The sequence below is a fragment of the Mycena indigotica genome, assembly GCF_014461135.1.
Source record: "Mycena indigotica strain 171206Taipei chromosome Unknown Mind.scaff0009, whole genome shotgun sequence".
NCBI classification, from domain to species: Eukaryota; Fungi; Basidiomycota; class Agaricomycetes; order Agaricales; family Mycenaceae; genus Mycena; species Mycena indigotica.
Genome location: NW_023503008.1, coordinates 635,589 through 658,751, shown reverse-complemented (window position 1 = coordinate 658,751; position 23,163 = coordinate 635,589). Strand labels below are relative to the sequence as shown.

Sequence of the window (23,163 nt, the reverse complement as noted above, 5' to 3'; positions counted from 1 at the left end):
CGAGAGTTAGAGAGACTATTGCTAAATACAAGAAGCGGGTGTGATTTCTGTCCCCATAGACAGCAACCGAAGAGCTTGGGAGAGCCTCCAGTGGATTGCTGAAGGCAGGCCAAATTGCCAATGACGAGTAGATTTTTGATGTCTCGGTGAAGACGGGTAGTTATGTCGCTGACCAGTTACTAGGCGCAGAGATGCATGAGGTTAGTGCAGCGCGATTCAGACGAAATGAACCTATGCGATGGAGGGGATGGAGAGGGATGGAGAGGAATGGAGGTGACTGAGTGAACGTGACCGTCACAGTCCTCCCACGCCCTCCCGGTCCGGACTTGCAACACTCATGACCTCGTCGGTTGGTCCCCGCCGTCGCGGTCCGCCAAGAGAAGATAAAATGCGTGTTTCATGACAGCGAACACCCATACGCCTTCTTGACACCAAATATGCGGCCTGCCGTCTTTCTACTGTTTCTCGCTGGCGTTGCGACTGCGAACTTGAGACACCCAGGACACGATGGAGGACATGGACACGATGACTGCACTCTTGTTGCAAAAGGGCCAGGAGTCGACGATGCACCACAGCTTCTCAGAGCATGGCAAAAATGCAGCAAAATATCTATTCCTCACCACACCACACTCAACATTTCGACGCGGTTGAATATGACTGGCGGAGTCAACAAGCACATAGTGAGTGGCTCTCATCTACATATCCTCGACTGCTGAGGTCTGTTCAAGGAACTCCAAGGCACAATTCGCATCAACCCAGACATTCCATATTGGAGCGGGGTAAGTTTCCTTCTTTCTCTCTAAGCACTGCTTATATATGATTAGAATGGCTTTCCCTTCGCTTTCCAAACCCAAATAACCGCTTGGCTGCTGGGAGGGAAGAATATCGTTCTAGATGGAGGTGGGACGCTAGACGGTGCAGGACAGGTCGGATTTTTACAGCCTCTTTGAAATTCAGACTGAAACTAGTATCGAAGGCCTGGTATGATGCTTTTGCATCCAACTCCTCGCTACTTCGGCCAATCATCTTGACTGTCTTTCAAGCAAGAAATGTGCTCGTCAAAGACATCACTATGCTCAACAGCCCCGAGTGGTTCAACCTGGTGAGTGTCATTAGGCAAATTGCTCTCAATAATAATGTCAATACCGCCCAGGTCAACGAGGGCAAGAATGTGACCTATACGAAGATCAATATTCAAGCCTCCTCGAATTCGAGCCATCGCATTGCCAACACGGATGGCTGGGATATCTACCGAAGTGACCAAGTTGTCATTAAAGATTCGATAATCAACAATGGAGACGATTGCGTTTCCTTTAAGCCAAACTCAACCAACATTCTGGTGTCTAATCTCAATTGCAATGGCTCTCAGTACGTAACCAAGTCCAATCTATCTCGAATTGTCATAACCTGGAAACAGCGGTATTTCGGTTGGCTCTTTGGGTCAATTCGCAGGGATGTTCGACATTGTAGAGAACGTGACCGCTATGTAAGTACTTCCCGTCTTGACAAGGCTTTCGCCGCTGACTTGGAACTGGAGCAATGTCAAGATGAGTAATGCACAGAATGGCGCCCGTATTAAGGTGAGCGCATCACTTTGAAATCTCTAGCTTGTCGAATTCTGTTCAGTGCTGGGCCGGGGCCGGAGTCGGAAGTGGGATCGTCAAGAACATAACATTCGAAAACTTCTCTGAAATAAAAGTTGACAACCCTGTCGTGATTGATCGTGCGTCCTGTCGCTCATCGTTTTGGGAATTGCTCAACTGAAATCCAACCACTTGCAGAGTGCTGTAAGTACTAGTCCTCCCGACGAGACTACGTTTTTTTATCTCGAAATCAGACATGACAAATGCAACTGCTGTAGGTCTTAGTATTACATTTCACCATGCTCCCCATCTAACTGTAGACAGTGCTCACAGTTTCCATCAAACACCTTCATCCAAGATATCGTATTCAAAAAGTACGGGGTCATCTTTTTTAATTCAGAAAATTGAACTCCTGCAGCATTTCTGGTACTTCTAGTGGGGCGACGGTCGCCAATCTGGCCTGCTCTCCCGATGGACGGTGCTCCAATATCAATGTTGAAGACTTCAACCTCAGCTCTCCTACGGGCACGCCGAAATATTTGTGCCAGAATGTAGTCCTGACGGGAAATGCGGCACAATTCTTTCCTCAGTGTACCGTGACATGATGTTGATAGACCCGTGAATGAATGCAATCAGATTCCTCTAAAGTCATGTGACCGTTCTGGGGACACAGCCTACTAACTCATGTTTCTGACTACCACGCAAACGGTCCGTCAATTTATGTTCTAAGGCAGCGCGTCTAACCCAGCATAGAATGTACTGAGCGCTCACCCAAATATTCGACTGCAACCCACTTCACTTGGTGATCGAGACACTCTCCTCGATCTAATCATTTCAGGTGGTCGATTGAAGGAGAAAGACGCACGGCATCTTGCTCGAGACCTCATCTACGCACTTCAGTTCTGTCACCGCAATGGCATTGTTCATCGCGACGTACATTACCAGAATGTTGTCGTGACCCCGACATCGTTTCAACTGACCAACTTTGCGTTGGCCACAGCCTTCAATCCTTCAGAACGGCTGACGCTTGCCTGTGGCACGGGATATTTCTCTGCGCCAGAACTGCTTCAAGCAAAGCCGTATATTGGACCCGAAATCGACGTCTGGGGACTGGGTGTCATGCTTTATATTGCCGTGTGCGGTAACGTGCCCTGGGATGACGAGGTAATAGAGGAAATTCACAGACAGATTTTGAGTGGCCATTTGCCGAGTTTTCCATCTTTTGTCTCCAAAGGTATGGAACACCAAAAAAAAACAAGTAAATTTGAACTTGACCGTCCCAAGCTTGTCGAAACCTGATTTCAAGTATGCTCGTCGTCAATCCAGACGCAAGGATCAGTCTGTCTGAGGTCGCCTCTCACCCGTGGGTCGTTGCTTAGTGTGCCGAACAAGATTGGAACAACCGCCCGTTTGATAATTATGTAATCATGATCTCTTTCCTTCTGCTCCCACCACCTTATCATGAGAATTCATTCGTATTGCACCATTCTGCATCAAAGTGGTGTAAGTCGCCAGTTCTTCTGCTCCCAACCGTGACGCGGCTGCTGGGAAACTGGTATGTTGGGGTCTTGCAGCGGTGTGAACAAATGAACCAACTCCGAATCAGCTTTCCGTGGTATTATCCAATAATAACGACCAGTGAACGGAGGCCCACGCCGAATCGCCGCCGTCATGGGAGAACTAGAAGCCGTTTCGGAGCGCAAAACTTACTCAGACGAGGAATCCGCGGTCGGTAGCACCAGCGCCTACAGTGTCGGTGAACAGATTGCAAAAGAGAGCGGACACGCCATCCAGTATCGCACCTGCTCCTGGCAAAAGGTTAACTCCAAACCCATTTGCATACTAAGGAAACTAATAAAATTACTAGACGGCTGGCTTGCTGTTCAGCGAATACATCTGCTTGGCTATCCTTTCCTTCCCATGGTAAGCAACAGGGGAGAACTACAACGCGTAAGGTTGAAGCTTTACAGGTCATACTCCGTACTCGGTCTGGTTCCTGGAGTTTTGGTTACAATCGGTGTTGCTGCCAGTGTGCAATATACTTGTAGGTCATTTTCGTAACCCATATCAACCATGCTCAGTATTTTGAGCGCTCATTGTCTGGAAGTTCTGCTTGAAACACCCTGAAGTCCGCGACGTTTGCGATATTGGACGTATAATTTTTGGAGGCTCGCAATGGGCGTACAACTTCACTGCGGTCATGTTCATCCTCAACAACACTTTCATACAAGCTCTCCATTGTCTTGTGGGAGCCAAACTACTCAACACACTATCCAACTCGGCCCTATGCACCATTGGCTTTAGGTACAAGCTCTGTTCCACCCACTCGGTATTCAGTTCACGTTTCTGCAGTGCGATTTCGGCCATCCTTTGCTTCATCTTCACTCTTCCTCGTACGCTTAATCAGCTAAGTGGGCTCGGAACATTCAGCGCAGTGACAATGGGCATCGCGGTCCTCCTTGCCATCATCTTCTCTGGGGTGCAAAGCGAGCCGTTTGGCTATATACCTGGGGAAACTCCGATTGTGACCAAGTTTCCGCTCCCAGGAACGACCTTCATTGCTGGCAAGTCGTTTCTCGATGGATGTCCCTATCTAACGAAAATTTCCACCTTAGGAATGTCTGCATTCCTCAATATATCGTACACGCTCATCGGCCAAATCACCATCCCGAGTTTCATTGCTGAGATGAAGGAACCGAGGGACTTCCCCAAGGCTTTGTGGGCAGTTACAATTTGTGAAGTTGTCGTGTTTTCCCTTTGGTAAGCTAAGAACTTTCTCGCCGCCGCCATTTGGTGATTTTCTTGTCAGTGGCGCCATCATGTACCATTGTATGCTCCGTTCTCTTCAGTCCACCTACCTGCTGAAGCGCTACAGACGTTGGAAACCAGTACATCACTGCCCCAGCCTTCGGCTCTTTACAGCCTACCTACAAAAAGATCGCATTCTCATTTGCCATCCCTACCATCGTCTACCTCGGTTCCCTTTACTCAGTGCGTACACCATAGAGCTACATCTGCGACCCGTTGCTCAAAGTATTCACAGTCGGTCACCACACGGTTTATTTTCTTCCGCATCTTCCGCGACTCGAAGCATAGACACTCCAACACCCTCGTTGGCTGGGCTGTTTGGGCTGGCATCATCGGGCTCACGTGGATCGCAGCGTTCATTATCGCGGAAGTTATTCCGTTCTTTAGTGACATGCTCAGCCTCATGAGCTCGCTCTTTGACTGTTGGTTTGGGTGGGTTGATCAAAGTATCACACATAGCTTTACCGCTGATTCGCGTTGTTAGGTTCATCTACTGGGGGATGGCATACCTGATTATCTACCCAAAAGAAGAGCGCTGGAAGGGCTTACGTGGCTTTGAGACCATGATGAACTATTTCCTCATCGTCTTTGGCGTCTTCATGCTCGTTGGTGGCACTTACGTGTCTCATTTTTTTTACTGCACCACTTCGTTTCTTACCCGCCTTTAGACTTCAATCCAATCAATTATCGACAGCTACCGGGCTTCAGCGTATGGGACGGTCTTCTCCTGCACATCTAACGCGTTGTAAACGGCTGGTAATTCAACTCGTAACGATAGCAAGTACAGAACAGCATTACACCAAGCATCATAAGAATACAGATCGGCCCTCCACACTATATCCCGACCTTCACGCTATTCAGCCGTACAACCAGCGGAAGCAGCGAGACGTTCTCGCTCGAGGCGTAGAACTGCACGCGGTTCAAATATGATTCAAACCTGGGACAACGTCAAAAAAAGAAATGAGATAAAAAAAAGACTACTAACCAGGTATTAAAGTGAGTTTCAAACTTGCCCAAGATCACCCAGCGCTTCGCCATCAACTGGTCTCCATCGGGCGTTTGTGAGGCATCGACCGCGTGGTTTGCCGACTTGGAGAACGACCCAGAGTATGCCGCAAACGTCGAGCACGTGACAATCAGCCGTGAGTAGGCCTAAGGACATTCAGGTCAAAAAAAACACACGCGTCGCGAACACATACGCCTAGAAGCTTCGAGCTTGTGAGCATGCACTCCTTCAAACACGTGTCGAGAAAGTCCACGTGATCGCGGAGCAGTTGGTCGACCGTGGTCACCTTGGCGAGTTTGCCCTCGAGAGCCCGCCAGTTGGGCTCGAGCACCTCGAAAGTAGCAAAGGCGAGGATCTGTTGGACAAACGACAGCATTCTCGCCCTGAGAAGGAACACTCGTAAGCGCCAACGCTCGAGTTCCTGATGATGCGGCAACACCGCGCGCCATGGCCCCGTCTTTTGTTCCATCCACATCGACGAAAGCGATTGCTCGACGTGTTTGAGGTGGAAGAGGAAGCGGAACAACAGCTGGTAGCGGAGGATCGTTTTGCGGGAAATGACGAGCGAAAGTGGGAACTTGACGGTGTAGTCGAGCGCAAAGGCATCGATTGCATTCATCGGCTTCTTGTCGTCCTTGTCCTTTTTGGGCTCTTCATAGTGCGTCTCTGGCTCATGCTCCTTGCCGATCACGCCGCTGACGTTGACCACGTCCAAGAGCCATTCGTATAGTCCGCTGGTGGCTATTGTGACTTTGACGTCCTCCTTGAACACGGTGTCTTCCCCTTGTGGGTCAGCGTTGAGTGCGAGGTCGAGGAGGCTCTGCAGTTTCACAATCGATGCAGACTTGGCGAGTTTACGCAGCTCAGTCTGGGCAAGATCCAGCATGTGGGTGACGAACGACGACTGGGAGAGGAAGAAGTAACGTTTGAGAGACGCCAGACGCGGCATGAGTTGTTGGTCTCTGAGGAGTAGTTCGAGAAGGGTGCGGTTTGCGTGGGTGTATGCGTCCTCGATAAAAGCATAGAACTTCTCGTCATCCATTGTAAGATTTTCGTCGACAGAGTGCGTCGAATCCCGTCGGATTTCGATCCCACATTCTCGGATCACATTGAGGTATTTCCCAGCCAGGAGAATCTTGTGCTTCCAGCCTTCGAGAAGGGGAGGAACACAGGCCCCGCCTGGGAGACGCCCACCCACTGTTCTTGGTAGGGGCACACCAGCCCGTCGTTTCGATGGTCCAGAGAGTGTTGAGCCATCTCGGAGCTATAGGTAGGTTAGGAAAGGAGAATAGAATGAACGAAGACTCACTGTATACCGTCGCTCCCAATATTCGTCAGTGTAATCGATTTCTAGTATCCCTCTGTTGATAAACTTGCTCTCCTTCACTAGCAACTCCTCGTATGGGTCCACCAGCCTGCCGCTCATAATCCACATACGGAGCATTGCAACATATGGAGCGCCAGCATCACGAAGCAAGGTTCCGTATACCGTTTTGGCGGTAGGATCACCCGACATATTTTGCATCCGCTCGTAGAGTATAGCAAGAACTTCGCCACCTTTCACCGCTATGCCGCTTCCACCTGCCACATCGAGTCCGTTTTTGTCCATCTCGGATAACATCGCTTTCAGCTTTGCCCCGCCCAGCCCAAGAGCCTCGTTCCGGGCGTCTTCATCTGGGTCGGACGAGCTTGACGACGAAGAATCAAGGTCTGCACTCGGGTCATCAGCGCTGCCGAGTTCGAGAACAAGCTGGTATATGAGGGACAGTGTGTGGATTGTCGGATGCAGATAAAACCACAGTTTCTGGAGTGAGAATTGAGGGGAGGTCGAGAATGCATGCTCTAGCTGTGACAGCAGAGTTTGGTAGTCTTTGAGCATGTCGCGGATGGAGGCACAGAGTGCATGGTTAACCAGCCCGAAATCAAGGTGACTTCGTAGTTCAACGAAGGAGCTGATGGCGGTGTAGTAGGTTCCCAGAGGGAGGATACGCTCAACGAGATCGCGTAGAGAGGAATCTGTCAGCGATTAACACTAAAACCAATGCATACAGAGGAAAAACCTACCGAGAGCGGGTGAAACGACGAAACGAATCCCTTGCAAAGGGTCATCGTCTTCTGGTGAGTAGTCTGGATGGTATGTGATATACGACCCTTCTATACCCTATGTGAGGAGTTAGTTATGGGTTTGCTAACTTACGCTCAGAGTTTTGGCGCACCATGAGAATGTAGAGCATATCCTCCAGAATCAGCGCCTCCTGAATCTCCAGAGAAACATGGTCTAACGACTCTTGTTTCCCTTTCCCTTTAGCACTTGGAGGAAGGGCGGATACGGAGCTGACGCGTGAATTGAGTGGTGCTCGCACAAAGGACGTTTCGGCCAGGAAGGATGGTTCTTGACCTGGAAACGATAAGTGTTGTAACCGTAGGGAAGGAAAACACACACTTTTGGCGCGACTTTCACGCGACAGATGACCATTCACTGCGATTTCCTCGTCGATATCGTCTGTTGTGAGTCTGTTTCGTCGGACTGACGCGATAGTACCAGTGATCTGAAAGTTATTCAGCAATGCAAGCCAAGCCAGAGTACCTCAACTATTGCCTTGGTATACTCTTTCGCAGAGAGCGTGATTTTCTTCCTAGGGCCTGTTCGCGGGCGGGGAGTGAAAGGTTCCATGGTTGTTGAGATCAAACTGTGACATCGCTTTCTCTCCGGTTGACCTGACCATGGAACGACCGCAAATGCGTCGCAAAAGCTCAGCCCAGAATCTGCTTTCAAGCTTTAAGACTGCTCAAGGAGCAATGGCTGTCCCTGCCACCCCGACAATTTCCACGCCGAAGGAGTTTGATTCCGTTTCGCTGTATTCCGACACCACAACACTCAACAATCCTACTAACGCGCAAGGCACCTCTGTCGAGTATCTGAGGGATATCATTCACAAGAGAATGGTCACCCTCACCTACATGCGGAGTGTTCATCAGGGGTATAAACCAAAACTAGTTGATGGAATGAAGCTCATCCGTTGCGACAGACGGAGCCACTGGTTCCACACCATTCTCATCTCACGGAGCGACCTCGATAAAGTCTTCACCAATGTAGAGATGAAGAAACGGTCTGTGTCCAGTTCAGACTCCCGACCAACACTGAATATTTGTTAGAACATACCGATTCGCCATACTGGGCATGTCGCTCTCGAATCTGCTGGAGATCACGCAGCCTCAAGATCTTCTAAAAGGCTTGCTGGCAACATTACAGGAGTACGAGCAGGGAAAAGAGGACGGCGACAAACCCAAGATGCGCACGACCAAACGATTGTTCAGGACCAAGTTAGCCTCTGAAGGCTCTCTCGTCACACCACATATCGTGCGTCAGCATAACTTACCCGAGAATTCCACTCACTAAACCCAGCCCTTTCCATTGGATTACCACCAAACACTGATTTCACTCATCGACGTTCTCTCAGAGGTCTACAACAAGATCGGGAAACTGCTAGGTCCCTCCCCCTTTCCTCCCCCGACAAGAGGCCCATTTGGGATGCTTCCACCCCAGCCTGGTGTCTCGTACCTTTTTTCCGATGATGGGCCCTACAGCACACCACTTCCACATTATGCCTCCAATCCCCGGCTATCATCAAATCCACATCTCCCATCATCAACAGGCGACAATGAAATTGGAAGCCTCTGGAGTATTGCCAACGGATTCGGGGGCGGCGTACAGCTGTCATCCCAAATGCTGGGTACCCAGTGGACATCTTCGTTGGGCGAAATGGTTGTGAAAATCGATGGAAAGTTCAAGGTCAGTTTTTTTCTTCGTCAATGCGAACCCGCTTCTCACACAAGAACGAGCAGAAGATCACAAGTGTTCTTTTGAAGGAGCTCGACCAGTTTGCGAGGAATGGGATCAAGGAGGAGCTCGCCTCTCTTGACCCGTTACTCCGAAACATCAGCTTAGCTGAGGAGGGTGGTCGGACAGTTTATGAGTTCGATGGAATGTAAAATGAGCTGTGGTACGCGCGTTTTGCTGAGTTGAGCAACCAAATTAACACATTCAAAGCAGACGGCCAGACTTAGCTACTGTGACTTCCACCGGCTGCTACCGTGGAATGTGGTTCTCCCGCAACAGGAGACGAGCGCCGCGACGTTGATGATTCCTTCTGACCTCGCAGGACGTTGGGGCACTACAGGAGGATGGAGCAAGAGCAATCGCATTGGGCAATATGCTATAAGTGTTTGTATTCGTTGCATGGAATAACCGCCAACTAAGTTGATATCTGAGTCGAAACTTGCCCTCCTGAGTCCAGTACTCATGCCGATTCTGATGCCATACCGACCGCAACTCCCACTTAATCCAATCCTCGAACGCTGTCGGTGATGTTTGAGGGCAAGTAGGTACGCAATATTTGGTAAGACTAATGTTTGCCTAGATATAAATGCCATCCATTCACAGCGCTAAGGTATAGGCCAACTACGACACACAATAAATAGCGGCCGGAGCGCCGTTGCTGAAGATCCTGGTTGTGAACGCAACTCCGCCGATATACTCATTCGAAGCGCAGCTCCCCTTGTACTGGTATGCCGCAAAGTCGCCACCAAGCTGGTCGGCCCTGTTGTCGCCCTGATCAAACCAGACAGTGCGGCCATTGGTACCAAGCGGCTTGTTTGCGCGGGCACAAATAACCGTCGACACTTTGGCGCCGCGGATAGCATAGCCAGCAGCATAGAAGTTGACGGGGCAGGTGTACTTGGTGTAGCCGCTGGCCCAGTCATTACGGAGATAGCGCTCGTCCCACACAGTCTGTGTCGCGCCATCAAACAAGTTTCCCAGGCCAACGTCCGTGCAGAGGCCCCGCGTTGAACCACGTGACAGTCCGATTAGGCGCAAGTTATCGGGGCAGTTTGCCTTATATGCGCCGTTGTCCCAGTCGCCAAGGTTGGCGCGGGCATACTGTGACTGGATGAAGTCACCATGGTCAAGAGCCAGTTGTTTCCACTCCGGGACAATCGCAATCTGGCCAGTCGCTGAATTTGCATTCAGCAATTGGTTCCACGCCGTTGCTCGCCAGTCGTCTCCGTCAAGCAGGCCCTTACGGGTGCCACCACCAGGTACTTTCTCCCAGTTCATCAGCGCCCACCCGTTGCCGGCCATAGTTGTCGCATTGAGATAGCCGACAAGCGGCCAGAACGCGTATTCTGCATCCGTCTGAGCGAGGAAATCGAGAAAGTTCGACCACCACGTGCGATCTAAAGCCAAGTCGTCCGTGCGCGCGACACCAAACTCGGAGATCCAGACTGGCGCGGTATAGTGCATCTGGCTGGTGAGGGCGACATAGAGTGCGGAGCTTTTGAGGACAGCGAAAAGATCGTCACGGCCGAGGTCGCGGTAGCGAGAGTCGGTGGTTTCGCCGAGACCAGTCGCACCGGTGTGGCTAGGGCCAGTGTAGGCATAGAAATGGGCGCTGTAAACAAGCTTATGAGGAACGAGTGGAACGTGCGAGAGTTCCGCAACAGGAATGAGGGTAGGGCGGCCGTGAGGAAAGCCATCGATGGGAATGCCGACCCAGTTAATGCCCTCAACGATGGTGAGGATGTCAGGGTTAGCAGTCAATATCTGGTCAGAAACACGCTGCGAAGCCTGGTGCCAGTCGGCGCCGTCTCCATTGCCCCAGTTCGGGTCAGTCAAGATATCGCGACGGACTTCGTTATAAAGATCAGCGCCTACAACACGCTTGTTGGACTTGTAGCGAGTGACCATAAATACCCAGTCGGCCGCATATGAGTCGAAGCTTTGTGACTCATCCCAGCGTTGATTGTCATCATCCGCCCAGGTAGCCTTAATTGCGTGGTAGTCCATGATGACAGCAACGCCGCGGTTGGTGAGTGCAGTAATGACAGCATCATAGACTTGCAGTGGGGTGAGCCCCCTGAGCTGCGGGTTGGCGGCCACCCAGGCGTCGTTGATAACAGTGGTGTCGCGAATCATGGAATGCGCAAATTGAAGACGAATTGTGTTGATCCCAATTTCGACGAAGGAGTCTATAATTTTGTCGATTGGGATATATTGGAGACCAAGCGGCATAGTGTGCCTGGAAAAAGCTGAGCAATGGCTTCAACTGAGAGCAAATACGCACGCATTCTCCCCCTCGTGGTGGTTTGCATCGTCGTTGATGTCACCAGAGCCTAGATAGGTTCCGCTTCCACCGTGCCAGTTTCCGCCCCGCATTCTGAAACGATTGCCGTTGGCATCGACGACATAGCGACCCCGAGTGCTCAGAGGACCAGTCCAGGTCGCACGCAGGTCAAGGCGAGCAGCCAAAACAAGACAGAACCATAGACCCAAAGTGCCGACCAGAAGACGCATTTTCTGCAGTTGTAAAGCCACAAGAACGACTGGTAGCGAGAGCGTTTATATGCAGTAGCCGCGAATAACCCACAGCCATGTGGACTGACCACAAGATTTGAACTTGCAAAGCCTTCGAAAATGCTGATGCATTATTCAGTTTACACACACACACACGCCTGCAGCTGGCATTGATGGCGATGGGGTTGCGCTAGCATACAATGGTCGACAGGTCGGCAGCACTTGCCCACCAGAATCGCAGGTAAACATTGGCACAGTGTCTACACCGAGTCTGAGTCAGCAAGTGGAATTCTCCTGTGCAAGTGGGGGTACTATCTACGCACCAGTCGAGAACTTTAAGTTGGTCGAGAAACTACCGTTGACTCTTGAGCAACTCGTATTTGCGACAGAACGGCCATCCGCGTCTGGTACAACTCTGCCGATGACCAGCAACATCGGAGTTGCCTGCCTTCCGAGTCAAATACCGCTTTATCACGTGTGCTTACAAATATTCGAATCCGCTACATTATCATACCAGCTTTGGTTTTACAGGTGTGATTTGCTATGAGCGCAAATCTAAGAGAACAAATCATCGACGGGACAACGACACTACGAGCACGGTGAGAGAAAGTGGCACTGCTAAAGTTCTTGTATTCGTCGTGTTCAATTCGGTAGCCTCTAAGCTCTTAACACTTGCACTCTCCAGGCTTGCAGCCGCAACTACAGGGGACAATCAGGGTGTCCAAACACGATGACGAAGATTAGATTCATACGTCGACGAGCAGTTGCAGGAGGATGATCCGCAGCTGGCATTAACAGGCGCAGAGATGGTCTGGACACCGTTCAGCTGCCTGGTCGCAACATAAAGGCAGAAAGAAAACCTACAGTTTGCATGTTTGTTGTTTCAGAGCTAGGTGTGTGAATGCAAACGACCAAGGACCTCGCCTGCTTTATATGCCCAGCAGCAAGAGCACATGGCCCCAGCGCTCTGATAACCTCAAGTCTAATGCGGCGAGCGGGCCGATGGAACCAGGGAGGCTTGGAGTAGAACAAGAGGTAGAATTACAACGTGTGGGGACACTAGAGCTCAATCAAGCAGGACAGTGCCGTCAATAAGGTATATTATTCCGTTCGCCGCCTGCGACCGAGTTGGATTAGCACCCCAAATTGAACAGTAGCTGGAGCTCACCTCGCGCTTCCCAACGATATGAATGTCGTCTCCAAAAGAGGCATGACTCCAGTCCAAAGGTCCCGAGCTCCCCTTCTTGGACGAAAACGTGAGACTCTTGCCGTCTAGCAAGGTGTCGTATGTTTGGTCGTCGAATTGGATTGCGCCGTGTGGGATGATATGGGCTGAAATCCACCGCTGGACATTCTCTTTCGACTTGGCGTCAAATTCCTCTTCGGTTATTATCACGCCGTCGTCTGCCGGGACTGGGTCTTGGTGTCTTTTGGGGAGATGGAGATAAGCTCATACGGAGTTTAGGCAACATACGGCTTCCGTGCGAGCGCCATAACCGCCTTGTTGGTTGGCGCGAGGACGGTTATTTCTGGGGCATTCGAGTCGGAGAAGGTATTGCTTAAATGGAGCTCTCGCGCGTATCCATAGAAGATGCTGAGAGACGACTCGATGGTGAGCAAGTCCGCAATAGTTGGCTTCATGGTGGTCGGCTGGTTAATGACGATTTGCTGGTCGCTCTGTGCGAGGACCGGGAGGAGAAAACCAAAGAGTGTGCAGAGCCGTAACTGCATGGTGGGGGTTCGGAACAAGTGGAAAGTGATCGCGATCAAATATTGATCCGGAAACCGGCTTACATTCAGCTCTCATCAGAGTCATCTCCAAGCATACATGGCTCGTATATCTGAATAATCCGGCTGCTCGTCTTTCCCATCCAAAAATCCGTAATAAAAAGTCGAATCTACTAGCCTGTCATCGACACTCGGCCCCACCTAAGCAACACTCACCGCGACCGTCCTTTTCCCGCGTCGTAAACCCATTTCCAAGATACCCAAAGCGGTTTCCGGCATGGCCATACTCGTAGTCAAAGTCCTCCCACCGGATGTTGTGCAGCAGCTCGAAGAACAGGATCCTGCTGCCCGGAAAGAGCATTGGTGTCGCTGAACAGCTAATCGTCGCAATTCAAACAAGGGAGGAAGACCCACTATCAGGTCCAGTCCGTGGCTTGAACCACGATGCACACGGCCCTACCCATGCAGTTCTCTTCACATAAAGCTCTCGGTGCTCGTTGTAATCGTCAGCAGCCTTGTCCTTGATCGTTATCGACTGGATGTTCTCGCCTTGCATCTTGCGGATGATTCGCAGAAATGCAGCGGTGTCTTTTTTTTATTGAGACAAGTTGTACGGTGGATTTCAACAACAGACTCACAAGACTGAATCACTGGCGCTCCTGAACCGTGTGCTGTCGGCCCGTGTGGCCCGTAGTACATGAAATACTGGCAGCATGTCAGTCGGGGGCTCAAATGGAACGCCCTACAAACATTGGGAAACTTCTTGATGGCAATGGAGAGATACTAGCAAAATTTCACACCACAAACCTCCGGTGACCATACGACACCTACCGAATCTATCGGGTAATCCTTCCACAAATCCTGCAAGTTAATTCCGTGTGCGAATACGGGAATTCTCGGTCTAAAACTCGTGTCGAACCCTCTATAAGATGGTGAATTGATACTACATTATTAGATGTGCGCTCACGTTGCACAGATGATGACATCTACCTCAACTTCGTTCCCGTCTGCATCGATGAATCCTTTTTCGGTTATACGTTGGAACATGTCTGTGTAGACTTGCACATTGGCCTCTAATAATGCCTCCAGATATCCATTGCCCGGTGTTGGTCGGCGACATCCAACAGCAAAGTCGGTGGGGACAATGGCCTTTATCAATCGTTCATCGCCGTTGAGCCTCGAGCGCATGTCGTTGTTTCCGAACTATTGCAGAGAAGTAAACCTCCGAGTTAAACAAAAAGAATACCTCAAGAGCGGCCTTTTGCTCTTCCGTTCCCTGGATGAGGAATTTGAACCGCTCGTTGAGCTCAGACTAATAGGGCTTGGTTTATATAGGGATGTTTGTAAACCGGTTTATAAACACCCCTGTTTTATTTGTTTATAAACAGGCATTCTGGGAAAAGGGTGTTTGTAAACAATGTGACACTACTGTGACAGTCAGCCAAAGTGTGACATCTCTGCCATCAAAAGTATCCTACACTATAAAATTTAGCTGAGATAGTAGCTATTGAAGGGAAACTTCTCAGCCTCACCTGGCACCACTATTAGTAGTATTTCACCTTGACAAACATATGAAAATTATATGACGCGAGGCACAGTTGGGCTGCTTAGCCTGAAGTGTTTATAAAACCTCAAAACCGGTTTATAAACAGGGTTTTGGGGAGATTTTTTTACAAACCGTTTGTTAAGGCCAAAATTTTTATAAAACCAAGCCCTACAGACTAAACTTGTTACGGTTCCGACACCAGACACAGTCCAAAGGCAAACCTCAATCATCTTTCGATACTTCATCGCGTGTTTCGGGTCCTCTTGAAACCGTTTCTTCTGCTCTTCCGTGTCTGTTCATTATTGGGTGAGCAGAGAAGTCACGTGACAGGCGACTCACAGCGAAAGTTCACCCCGCCAATTCCGGCAAACTGCGGAGCAAATGCGCCTGTGATCCAAGTTGGCGAGCGTATCCAGTGGTAGAGTTGCGTAACCTCGGGTTGGATAGCGGCCAGGACTTGGATACCCGATGAGCCGGACCCGATGACTGCTACGCGTTTGTCTTTGAGTGAGGTATCCTTCGGCCATCGCGCGGTATGACAGAGAGTGCCCTTGAACGAGTGGAGGCCTTCTATCGACGGCCACTTCCAGTTGTTGAGGACACCGCCTCCGTTCAGAAAGACATCACACTCGTCAGAGAACTCGCTTCCATCTGGCCCTTGGACTCGAAGCCGCCACTTAAATACAGCTTGGTCCCATTCAGCGCTGAGCACTTCGTAGCGGAGCTTGATATATTTCCAAAGATTGAACCTGTGATGAGTGAGACACAATAAATCAAGCACACCGCTCAGACTCGAGCTCACTGGTCGACCAAGCTTCTGTAGTATTGCTGAATCTCGCCCCCCGTTGAATAATACTCAGACCAGTCGAGCTTCGGGGCCCAGTGCATCTGGTAGTTGACTGCAGGTATGTCGCATCGTATGCCAGGATCTATTCAACGGTCAGTCTCAGGCTCCCTCAGGCTCCATATACCCATTCAAACCAACATTGATTCCAAAACCACGTCCCGCCCACGTCCGATGCGAGCTCGTATATTGTCAAGTCTAGATTAACGCCCTCTGCCTGGACATCGTGTGCAAGGCTAATTCCAGAAATGCCTGGTTGACAGTATGAGTGGTCTTATCTCGCTTACGGCAGCAGAACAACCAGCGCCAATTGCGACGATCTTCATCGGACGAATTGTGCCAAACGGTTGGTCAGGAATTCTATATCCTCTCGCATTCTCTGTGGGCCAACTGGCCATGTCGGCGTTCATGGAAGAGAAGCGAAGTACGGGCCTGATCTAAATTTGGATATCCAATCACCGCAGTCGTAATATTCATCGCAGTCGTTACATCGGGCAAGTCCAATTTCATTAACATTATTAAGAGCAAGTAGCAAGCCCCATCGTCTTCAACGTGTTGCCCGCTATACGCCACGTTAGCGATATGACCGAAACACAAGCACGAAAACTTGCCTTTGATGTAGTAGTAGTCCCCATAAACGATACCGGTCAGGAAATTGTTAGCAGGTAAGTTCACGGTTCCGTTAGACAGGAGGGACTGCCATTGAGGCTTCCATGCCAACGTGGTAATACTGCTCAAAAGCTGTTGTATGTGTACCTCAGCTCCCGCTCCCGCTGTAGTCTCAACAAACTTACGTTGACTGCAGCATTGATCCATGGTTCGGCCGCCGCGGGGCTCGTTTCGACAGACCCCAGTAAAAGCAGTCCATTAGCCATGATGGTAGCGGCTGAAGAGTCAGCCGGACGCGGCTGAGGTGCATTGAAGTCCCTAGATATGTAGTCAACATCGACACAGAGTGAAACTCTGGCTACTTACCATGGGACGACGCCATTTGCGGGAAGGTTATTTAGGAAGTAGGTAGCCATGCGGCGAGCGGTACTTAGATATTCGGGGTTCCTGGTACGGGCATACACTATAGATGGGGTAAGAAAAAACTTTGTGGAGGGCTAAATGTTTACTGTTGGCAAATCCATAGACACCCCATGCCTGACCTCGAGACCAAGTACTGCATCACTTAATGAGGAAAGAATCGGCAAGTCGATGGTGGTTTTACCTGTCGTCCGAATATCCTTGCGCGGTTCTCTTGCGGATAACCAGGCCAGTGGTAGAGTTGTACTCGACGACGTGCCATGTAGAGCCTGAATATAGCTGTGAATAGGATTTGGGTTCAGATCACGCAAGGCGAACCATCTGCTCGGATGTGGTTCTTCATGGTCGTATCAGCATGGGTAGTTGCAATGTTTCGCAGAGTCTCGTCCCCCGTCAGACCATAAGCGACGAAAAGGATCTCGAGATTCATCATGTTGTCAATGATGACTTGGAAATCAGTGGGGTCCGAAGAATCCCAACTGCGTGTGCAGCCGACCGTGGGATTGAATCGGGCGGCAAGATCGGCAGCAAAGAGCTTGACGGCCGTGAGTGCGGTTTGATTCGTAGGGTTACTGGCACACGTGAGCTGAGGCAATCGACGCAAGTCGAACAAACATAGCAAGTTCTTCCACAAAAGGGTAGCTGAGGAAACCAACGTCGTGGCCCTACAATAGCGTTGTGAGTCAAACGCGTGAAAGTGTGAGACCAATACCTGGCCATTCTTAAGCTCGAGTGGTATCAACCCTGTGCTTGCAGCGCGGCCTAATTTTAGCCAGTTGGCGGCATTGAGGCCGTTTGCGTTTGTGGCACCACAAAGGTTCTTCCTAGTGTTGAGCGCGTACAGGGTTGTGGGGAAGAAACCGGAGGTCCAAGTGTCAGGCTAGTAAGTAGATATTGTCAGAGCAGTTGTCTCCCAAAGTAGAATGGTCCTACGTTAAAAAAGTTCCATTTGCCGGCAGAGGTATCAGTGTATTGTGGGTATTCGATGGGGGATGGAAGGGCATTATAGGTTGCAAGGACCTTTGGGGGGATGAGGCTTGAGAATAGTTCGGCTGGAAGAGATTTGGCAGTAGCCAGGCTAGAGGCAAGGAGGGGAATGAGGAGAGACGCGTGGACCATGGCGACGTAGAGACAGGCTTCGTGCAGTAAGCGCACTTTTTAAAGGAGGCAGAGGTCCGGACCGAGTGAAAGCCTCGTGGATGGCGCGTCAGCGGAAATAAAATCGAAGCTTTATACGAATGGTCTGTTCTGCTGGGCGGACGTTTACGAAGCACCTCAAACTTCGATCTTCAGTCACAAGCAGATGGTTGGCCTTGGCTCGCGAGGGCCTCAGCAGAATTGCATATATCATGTGGCCTGAAGTAGCATTCGATTGCGCGTTGGACACCGGTGGCGACTAGGAATTCGGTGATACCGCCCTGGTCGGCGACGTCCCGCATCTGTGACGGCTTCTCTTCTGTTGGAAGTATACAAACAACTGACGTCGATGAAGAAAGCTGCTTGTTGCTGTTGATAGTAGCTCGAGGGTCAGATGTCACGGTCACGAGTGTCACGGGCCGGGTTTCTTCCTGCTTTCTCGCGATCGGTTTGCTATAAGATGCAGACGACAAGAACATGGACGCTTCTTACAACGTGAATCGATGAGCCTCATACGACTTGTACAATTTCTTCTAGTTGTGGTTTTGACAATCGTACGGACCGTCTGCGGCGTTCCCGGGGTTTCCGTTGTCTCCAACACCCTACTTGATCCTCAAGGTTTGCACCTAAAACCAGTCAAGCCTCCTCTTGACCTGATTCAGGCATCTTCTTCGTCTCCTACGACGGGGTGGTTAATGTGAACTCGTTCCAGCAGTCTGCCGTTATTGCATTCGGCAATTTTCAGTATGCTGCGTGGTATACAGCCTCCGGTACTGCAGTCATCGGACGAAGGACTCTTCCCTCTGGATCATGGACGACGCTTCAGTTGCCGCATAAACTATCCACCAGCGACAGTCACAACGTTATCTCACTTGGAATCTCGCCTTCGGACGGAGTTATTCATGTTGCGCTGGATTGCCACAGCACGCAGGTATGTACCCACCCAACATCCATGCTCAGTCAATCACCGCTCTCCAGCTGTACTACACCAGATCCGAGGCAAACCTGGCCACTAGTGGAGCAAGTTGGGTTGCAAGTCGGTTTGGAACGATCACCAACAATCTAGGAAACTTAAATATAGGAAGGTGAGTTGGAGTTGCGCCATTAACACAGCTACTTCACACAGTACAGTCAGATAACCTACCCTCAGTATGGCTTTTCTCCTGTTTTCGTTTGATACCACGGATCTAACCTTTGTTTACCTAGATTTGTCGTTACGCCATCCAATCTCTTGCAGTTCGTTTTTAGAACGGGAGTGTCCGGAAACGGAGCAACCCAGCTCGCTGAGTACAGTGGAGGCTAGTTGGTTTGCTCACCCAAAAAATTGTAACCGACCAGTTTCAGGTGCTTGGAACAATGTCGGCTCGTGGGCCTCAGCAACTGGGACATACACAGCGCCTAGTGGCGCAACAAGCACCTTGAGGAATCTTTATATCCATGGCTTCACCTACCATGGTACTCGCGCATATGTCACGGGAACATGGAGAGAGCAGAATGGAGCGGTAGCTTGCAGCAGCTCGGGGTTGACGAATCACGATACTGTCTACTTTTACTCGGATGACTCTGGTGCGTCCAACATAACGATTCCTAATGTCACTCAACGCTATTAGGCCGCACATGGTTCAACACTGCCGGGACCAAAGTTGGTACCTCCGGTAGTAGTCCAATAAATGTCAACACCGCCGGCATCATTGTCGACTCGCTCAATGCGGACCACGCCCTCATGAATCAGGAATCGCAGACTGTCGATTCAGCTGGCCGCATCCATTCAATCATCTCCTACGTTCCAGGTTACATATCTGCTTTTTCTGCTGCTCGACTTTCTGACTGACTGTAGGCCGCTTTACCCAATGCGTGCCAGACTACGAAACCGGCCGGCCGCAATGGGCCCATGCATTCCACCTGTACCAAGCCGCCAACGGAAGCTTCATCAAATTCGAAATCCCTTATTATATCCAATCTGTCGGACGCTCCCAAATCGTGCTTGACTCGCAGGACAACGCTTATGTGTTCATGCCATTCCTCCGCGTAGCCACCGCGAGCAAGTCGAGTGGGTATACCGACTGGGCCATGGCATACAACGGGACTGCGGCTGGCCTTGATGTCTTTGGTGAAGTTACGTTGGACAGGGCACGGGCAGGAAATGGCTTGGTGTCAGTGCTTTATCAGGTTTCCAGTACAGGAACGACACCGTCCTCAGTCCATCTCGTCGATTTCAAGCTTGGTGGCTGACACTTCTAAAATATATTTGAATCGTTTCTCTGTCATCTTGAAATGCTTAACAATGGACGCGTTTGACAACGACCCAGTTGACACAAAATCATGTGACCGCGAATCAACCCAGATTTCACGAACATTGAATCCAATGAAGATGACCAGAAAGCAGATATGCGAATATAATTTATTACGGGAGGACATAATGTTTGCGAGGGTAGGAGATCCACCAAAGACACCCAGCGACAAGCTACACACCCGCAACGATCCTATGATTTGGTCAATGACAGGTCAACGGCCACAAACATGAAGAACATACTCCTCAGCTTTGTTGAGTGCCTGTACCATGCCGATAACCTCTTTCCTGCGATGAACGACAGCTTCGCTCTCCTGAAGCAGCTCATCCAACACCTCTGGCTTATAGAGCTCCTGTAACAGCTCTCGTTGCAGGTTCTTGGTTGAGTGGGTCACAAGCGTCAGCGAGATGGCTTTGGGGACCATGTCGATCATCTCCCGCTTGACGATGTTAAAGTAAGAGTGGATCAGAAGCTCTATAAACAGCCATTATCAGCTTAGGCTCACAGAAAAACTGATTACGCACTGATGACCTCGGTTTCCATCGTCTCGCGCTCGCTAAGGGCGGCTTGTGGCTTGATAACTGCTGGAGGGGCTTCCATGGTCGATATGCCACTCTTCTTGGCAGCAGCGGCCTTTGCTTTCGGGGCGAAGAAGGACCCGAAAAAGCTCGGTTCCTCTTTCTTAGCCTCAACATCCAAATCCTTGTTGTTGTTGATTTGACCAGGTACTAGTTTCTTCGGGTCGGCGGCTTGTGGCGGAGGCTTGTTGGCATTCAGGCGGTCATTGACGATTGTCATGGCCTGCGCACGATTGTCGAGGACTGAAAACTTCTAGCAATCAAGAACGTACCTTATGTCCATTGATAAAGTCTGGATGGGTTGTGTTGACGTAGCAAGCTTGCATTCTATGTGATCGTCAAGCATATAATCAGTGAATGCACTCAAAACATACGCCACCATATCGCTAACCAGCTTCGTCGTTGGCGTCATTGCCGACTTGAAAAAGTTGATGACGACGGAATTGAAGCGTTCGCGCAGCGCAGGATAGCGTCGGAAGACTTGCTATCGAATACATCAATTAGTGTACAGAAGGAAAATTCGGAGGTTACTCACAATCTTGGCAAGCAATTGCCCCAGAATTCGAATTAATTCGTCGTATACTAACTGACAACATTTGAGACTGGGCTCTTCCAACCGCAGAATTTGCTGCTTAACCACAGCTTCGAACGCTGCAGTTCCGACAAAGAGAGCGGGGGTAGAGCCCTGTTATTCTGATAAGAGAGGGGAGTTGAACCTATAGATATCGTACCGCGGTGTTATAAAGCATAAGACGAATGTCACCATCCTTGACGAGGTCAAATGGGTCAATATTCTTGATGCCATTGTTGTAGAGCTCGTGGAACACGAAGCTGATACGTGCTCCTCCAGAAAGCTCGTTGAGCGACAGATCATTGGTATTTCCATCGATAGCAGTCCTGAAGTCTGCACAGAACTCGGTGATAACTGAAAGGATGACGTTGGCGTTGTTGTCTCCCAGAGGTCCACCTAGTGATTGAAGTTCTAACTGATAGCGTTGTAACTGCTGTGTGATGCGAGCTTTGATGTCGGGAAGAGTGTTGCGGACGTGGGCCTTGAGGATCTATTATACAGTTTGGCACGCGAGCACCAAAAATGAAGGACACGGTCACACACCGAGTTGAGTTTTTGGGCGAGGAAAGGTGTGCCACAGTATTGAGATTTTCCTCGGTACGAAGGGTGGGTGTCGAAGAATTCACGTTCCTTCTGCAAGGCAGCGGTGATGGGGCGATTGGTTTCAATGTCGCGCTGCCCTCTGTTGACGACTGGGACGTATCCTAGCCGCAGGGGAATAACACGCCCAGCAAGAATGTCTACTACATCTGTACCAGTGTCCCTATATCATTGGTTAGGGTCAGCAAGAAGAGATGACTGGCTGCCACACACATGAGATCAACTTTGGTCAAAACACCGATTGTCCTCGTTCCTTCTGGATCAACCTCCCGTGCCATCTTCAATCCTTCAGAGTTAGCCAAGTCCTGATTCGCCGCCGTAACAGCAAGTATGATGCAGGAAGGTTTCGAAATGTACTTGAACAGCATGTCTCTTATCTGTTTCTCGATGTCCCGAGGTTGGTCGCCGACGGGAACTTTGGTGATGCCAGGAAGATCGACCAAAGTGAGCGTGAGGACGTGAGGAGAAAAGATTCGAAGGTTGATTGGGAGGGGTGAAATGCCTGCATTGCGACCAGTCTTGGCCTCAGTGTCGCGAACGATTTCGTCCCGAATCTTGGTGAAGTCGTAGAACTTTTCGCCGGGGAGATGGAGAAATTCGCCCCACTCGTCTGGGTTGGCACCTTTGTCGCCGGCTTTGTCGGTCCCATTGACTTTGGCTGTCACAAAAGTTAGCACGAAGGGTGAATGGAGACAGAGCGACATACGAGCAGCATCTCCAGCAGGTGGTGGAGTACCAGCTGGTCTGTTGATAAGCTGTAGCACCAGAGGTCGACGCGTCACGATGCCTGAACCACGAGGCAAGAAATCCCGACCGACGATGTTCTATTTGAAGTGAGGGGGCAACTCTGAAAGAGGATAAATAATACCTCTAAAACACTGCTCTTTCCGCTACTTTGACTACCAAGAACACAGATTTGGGGCAGGTCTATAGCAGAGGCAGATGAACCAACGGTCGTAAAGACATCTTGTAGTTTGTTGATTGTGCCAACAATCTCAGTGCCGAGGCCAGATGCGCCAGTAGCCATACTGTCTCGCGTCTAGGAGGAAAAGAAAGGGAGGGCGGGTATGAGGGTTGTGGTCAGCCT

General features: G+C 50.3%; 7 protein-coding genes across 7 annotated transcripts; 3 read left to right on the top strand and 4 right to left on the bottom strand.

The window, feature by feature from the left end:
• Nucleotides 1-437: 437 nt before the first annotated feature.
• Nucleotides 438-5,140, top strand: MIND_01006900 (Protein kinase domain-containing protein; the record flags this gene model as incomplete). Its single annotated transcript, XM_037366666.1, has 23 exons — nt 438-680; nt 729-779; nt 825-926; nt 977-1,102; nt 1,154-1,368; nt 1,418-1,486; nt 1,538-1,580; nt 1,627-1,723; nt 1,782-1,787; nt 1,838-1,857; nt 1,908-1,957; nt 2,002-2,174; nt 2,422-2,817; nt 3,223-3,401; nt 3,451-3,506; nt 3,554-3,627; nt 3,674-3,887; nt 3,936-4,343; nt 4,393-4,412; nt 4,459-4,574; nt 4,627-4,823; nt 4,876-5,011; nt 5,060-5,140. The coding sequence occupies 23 exons, from the start codon at nt 438-440 to the stop codon at nt 5,138-5,140; spliced, it is 3,072 nt and encodes a 1,023-aa protein (XP_037216060.1).
• An 85-nt stretch (nt 5,141-5,225) lies between these two features.
• Nucleotides 5,226-8,071, bottom strand: MIND_01006800 (Spindle pole body component; the record flags this gene model as incomplete). The annotated part of the gene is made up of 8 exons (XM_037366665.1): nt 5,226-5,328; nt 5,377-5,543; nt 5,591-6,661; nt 6,707-7,413; nt 7,462-7,558; nt 7,614-7,795; nt 7,841-7,946; nt 7,985-8,071. 8 exons carry the CDS (start codon nt 8,069-8,071, stop codon nt 5,226-5,228), a joined length of 2,520 nt encoding a protein of 839 aa, XP_037216059.1.
• Nucleotides 8,072-8,121: 50 nt separating this feature from the next.
• MIND_01006700 (uncharacterized protein) lies at nt 8,122-9,390 on the top strand (the record flags this gene model as incomplete). Its single annotated transcript, XM_037366664.1, has 4 exons — nt 8,122-8,507; nt 8,554-8,758; nt 8,804-9,190; nt 9,244-9,390. 4 exons carry the CDS (start codon nt 8,122-8,124, stop codon nt 9,388-9,390), a joined length of 1,125 nt encoding a protein of 374 aa, XP_037216058.1.
• A 469-nt stretch (nt 9,391-9,859) lies between these two features.
• On the bottom strand, nt 9,860-11,752 carry MIND_01006600 (Glycoside hydrolase; the record flags this gene model as incomplete). Its single annotated transcript, XM_037366663.1, has 2 exons — nt 9,860-11,477; nt 11,523-11,752. The coding sequence occupies 2 exons, from the start codon at nt 11,750-11,752 to the stop codon at nt 9,860-9,862; spliced, it is 1,848 nt and encodes a 615-aa protein (XP_037216057.1).
• Nucleotides 11,753-12,818: 1,066 nt separating this feature from the next.
• Nucleotides 12,819-13,483, bottom strand: MIND_01006500 (FAS1 domain-containing protein; the record flags this gene model as incomplete). The annotated part of the gene is made up of 3 exons (XM_037366662.1): nt 12,819-12,869; nt 12,921-13,179; nt 13,227-13,483. The coding sequence occupies 3 exons, from the start codon at nt 13,481-13,483 to the stop codon at nt 12,819-12,821; spliced, it is 567 nt and encodes a 188-aa protein (XP_037216056.1).
• Nucleotides 13,484-18,455: 4,972 nt separating this feature from the next.
• On the top strand, nt 18,456-20,268 carry MIND_01006300 (uncharacterized protein; the record flags this gene model as incomplete). Its single annotated transcript, XM_037366661.1, has 8 exons — nt 18,456-18,654; nt 18,699-18,967; nt 19,015-19,121; nt 19,168-19,185; nt 19,243-19,328; nt 19,375-19,602; nt 19,647-19,826; nt 19,874-20,268. The coding sequence occupies exons 1-8, from the start codon at nt 18,540-18,542 to the stop codon at nt 20,266-20,268; spliced, it is 1,398 nt and encodes a 465-aa protein (XP_037216055.1). The 5' UTR covers nt 18,456-18,539.
• A 232-nt stretch (nt 20,269-20,500) lies between these two features.
• MIND_01006200 (uncharacterized protein) lies at nt 20,501-23,103 on the bottom strand (the record flags this gene model as incomplete). Its single annotated transcript, XM_037366660.1, has 11 exons — nt 20,501-20,519; nt 20,570-20,801; nt 20,852-21,128; nt 21,178-21,232; nt 21,280-21,389; nt 21,441-21,590; nt 21,637-21,966; nt 22,020-22,239; nt 22,290-22,734; nt 22,783-22,900; nt 22,945-23,103. The coding sequence occupies 11 exons, from the start codon at nt 23,101-23,103 to the stop codon at nt 20,501-20,503; spliced, it is 2,115 nt and encodes a 704-aa protein (XP_037216054.1).
• Between the last annotated feature and the right edge of the window lie 60 nt (nt 23,104-23,163).